Here is a 2,181-nt window from a genome sequence, read left to right as displayed (position 1 = left end):
GCAGACTCTAATTATTACGCGCAAATTCGCAACATAGCCACTAATCCTCCACTAATACCATCTTCCCTAACTTACGATTTATTCCCTCCAACATTGTATATGCATGTAATTCATATCGTGCATATCGAGACCTTACCGTAGTTTAGATGTAACCAACAATAATGCAATTTTATAGAAAAAAAAAACTTTACAAAATTTAGCTACTGCCTTTCCGGATTTTTAATCTATCAATACAGTTTTTCTATGGCTTTGGCTTCAGAGAAAAAGCTTCCAGTGTTAGTAAAAAAGTGTGAATGTATCGAAACTTGAAGGCAAGTTCTTGGTCGGGTTACGTCGAATTTATTAAAGCACATAACGCTCACATCGCATCCAAAAGGAAAAATCTTTTTAGCAAGGCCCTGTCTGAAAGCGTTTATTTAGAAGCGCTGCTTAATTTGCCAACTGGTTTCCTATTTCTGCCACATTCAATTTTTTTTTGTTTTATTTGCCATCGTGTTTTTACATATATTTAGTATAAGACCAAAAAATCTGCACAACGTACTCCCTCTTCCAAAGAGCCACAGCTAAAAATCAGATCCGGAAATATAACAGCTTGAACATATTCAACGCAAGTAATACAAAAATAGGTATAACAGTTCATTTATGAAAAACATCTACATACCTATTTTTTTTAGTTGTTTTGAAAAATGTGAGTGGTATGTATGTTTTTGGTATCAATTATACCATAAAATACGCTTAGCTCGGCTAAAATACAAATAAAAATTGTTTTCGAGATAGGTACTTGGGCACTCTTTTCTAGACTTGAATGTGAATCGAAAGCCTCAAGCGCATTATTTATTTCGAACGGGTTACCACCGTGGGCCTAATTATCGTTGCCAATTTACTTAAAATTAAAATCGTCGATTCCCAAAACTAAGCTGTTTTTGTTTAATCTATTCGAAATGTTGTTAAAAAAGACATTTGCAGAAATTTGTCTGTAGAACTTGGTTGATTGGCGAAATTTCATAACGAGACAGCCACATTATGAGACCTTTAAGAAAAGGAGATATCTTGCTTGCGATCCCGCTAATTTGGACAACAGACCGTAACTAGGAATAACGGAGTTTCATAATGGTTTTCTCTGAAGGAAGCCGTGAAGAATTAGGGTTGTCATTAGAACCAAAGCTTTAGACCTTAATATCAATTTAGTTAGTGAATTTTTGTTATTATTTTTTCCTCTAATTTTACCCACTGATTTAATTTTTTTCTTTTTGTAGCAAGGTAAAGACAAGAAAAATCGAAGATCTAATTAGTTTCGAATTGACTTTAATTAACGCGTGCAAAACTCTAACAAAACTTAACAATTTTTGCTAACAACTACAAAGAACCGCTGATGAGACTTCAAGCCCCTCCCGCTCCTTTAATCCACAATCAACTAACCATTAATAATAATTAACACTGAACTAATAAATATCTCATGTAAATAACCTTTTGTGCATTCTGTTTTACAAAATTTTTGCTGCTGCTCTGAATTCCTGAAAACGCAGATACGCCGCAAGAGAGTATGCAGATCCCTATTTAGGACATGGCATAGGACCGGTACCCGGCTATGGGGTGAGTTTTTTTGACATGTAAAAAACCTAAATATAGAGCAATTAATTAATTAATATTATTTTTGTTGAAAACAACAGGCAACCATGTATCGAGGTGGATTCAATCGTTTCACGCCATATTAATTTAAGAAGATACCTGGACGACTAGGTATGGAGAGCAGCAAGTTCATGCTGTACAGAGGGAGCATTCTCCTAGCAGCTGCGCTCACCACTTGCGCTCACCACCCACACTCAATGATTTACACATCACATCACATGAAACCAAATGAATATGTATTGCATAAGGACATAAATTTAGTGTTAAGTTAAGAGATACATGGAAAACCTTGAAATGCTCAAGAAACAATGCAATTTTTAATGAAGCAACCAAAAAATACTCATGCCAACCAAGCGTAATTACGATGAGATTAAAATCAAATATTTATATGATAGCACAGCCAAGCAAAGATTATAAAGTATAAACTTAGTTGAAGATTATCTATAACATATACATACTCACATATATAAAGAGATATGTGCATATAATTGAAAAAGGCAGTAACAAAAAAAAACAGAAGACACAATTAACGGAAAAATGCGTAGTTGTTAA

General features: G+C 34.2%; 1 protein-coding gene across 9 annotated transcripts in view; it reads left to right on the top strand.

The window, feature by feature from the left end:
• Positions 1 to 2,133, top strand: part of LOC118748172 (polyhomeotic-proximal chromatin protein) — a 428,336-nt gene extending 426,203 nt beyond the window's left edge. For 6 of the 9 annotated variants that reach the window (XM_036482524.1, XM_036482530.1, XM_036482529.1 and 3 more), the window contains 2 exons: positions 1,527 to 1,593; positions 1,671 to 2,133. In XM_036482524.1, the coding sequence (XP_036338417.1) occupies positions 1,527 to 1,593; positions 1,671 to 1,715 (112 nt within the window). In that variant the 3' untranslated portion in view covers positions 1,716 to 2,133. The other 3 variants (XM_036482526.1, XM_036482531.1, XR_004994030.1) reach the window with 2 other exon arrangements.
• Positions 2,134 to 2,181: the final 48 nt, after the last annotated feature.

The sequence above is a fragment of the Rhagoletis pomonella genome, unplaced genomic scaffold (genome assembly GCF_013731165.1).
Source record: "Rhagoletis pomonella isolate Grant_MI unplaced genomic scaffold, Rhpom_1.0 Rhpom_scaffold_00012, whole genome shotgun sequence".
Lineage (NCBI taxonomy): Eukaryota > Metazoa > Arthropoda > Insecta > Diptera > Tephritidae > Rhagoletis > Rhagoletis pomonella.
This window is presented reverse-complemented; position numbering and strand designations above follow the sequence as displayed.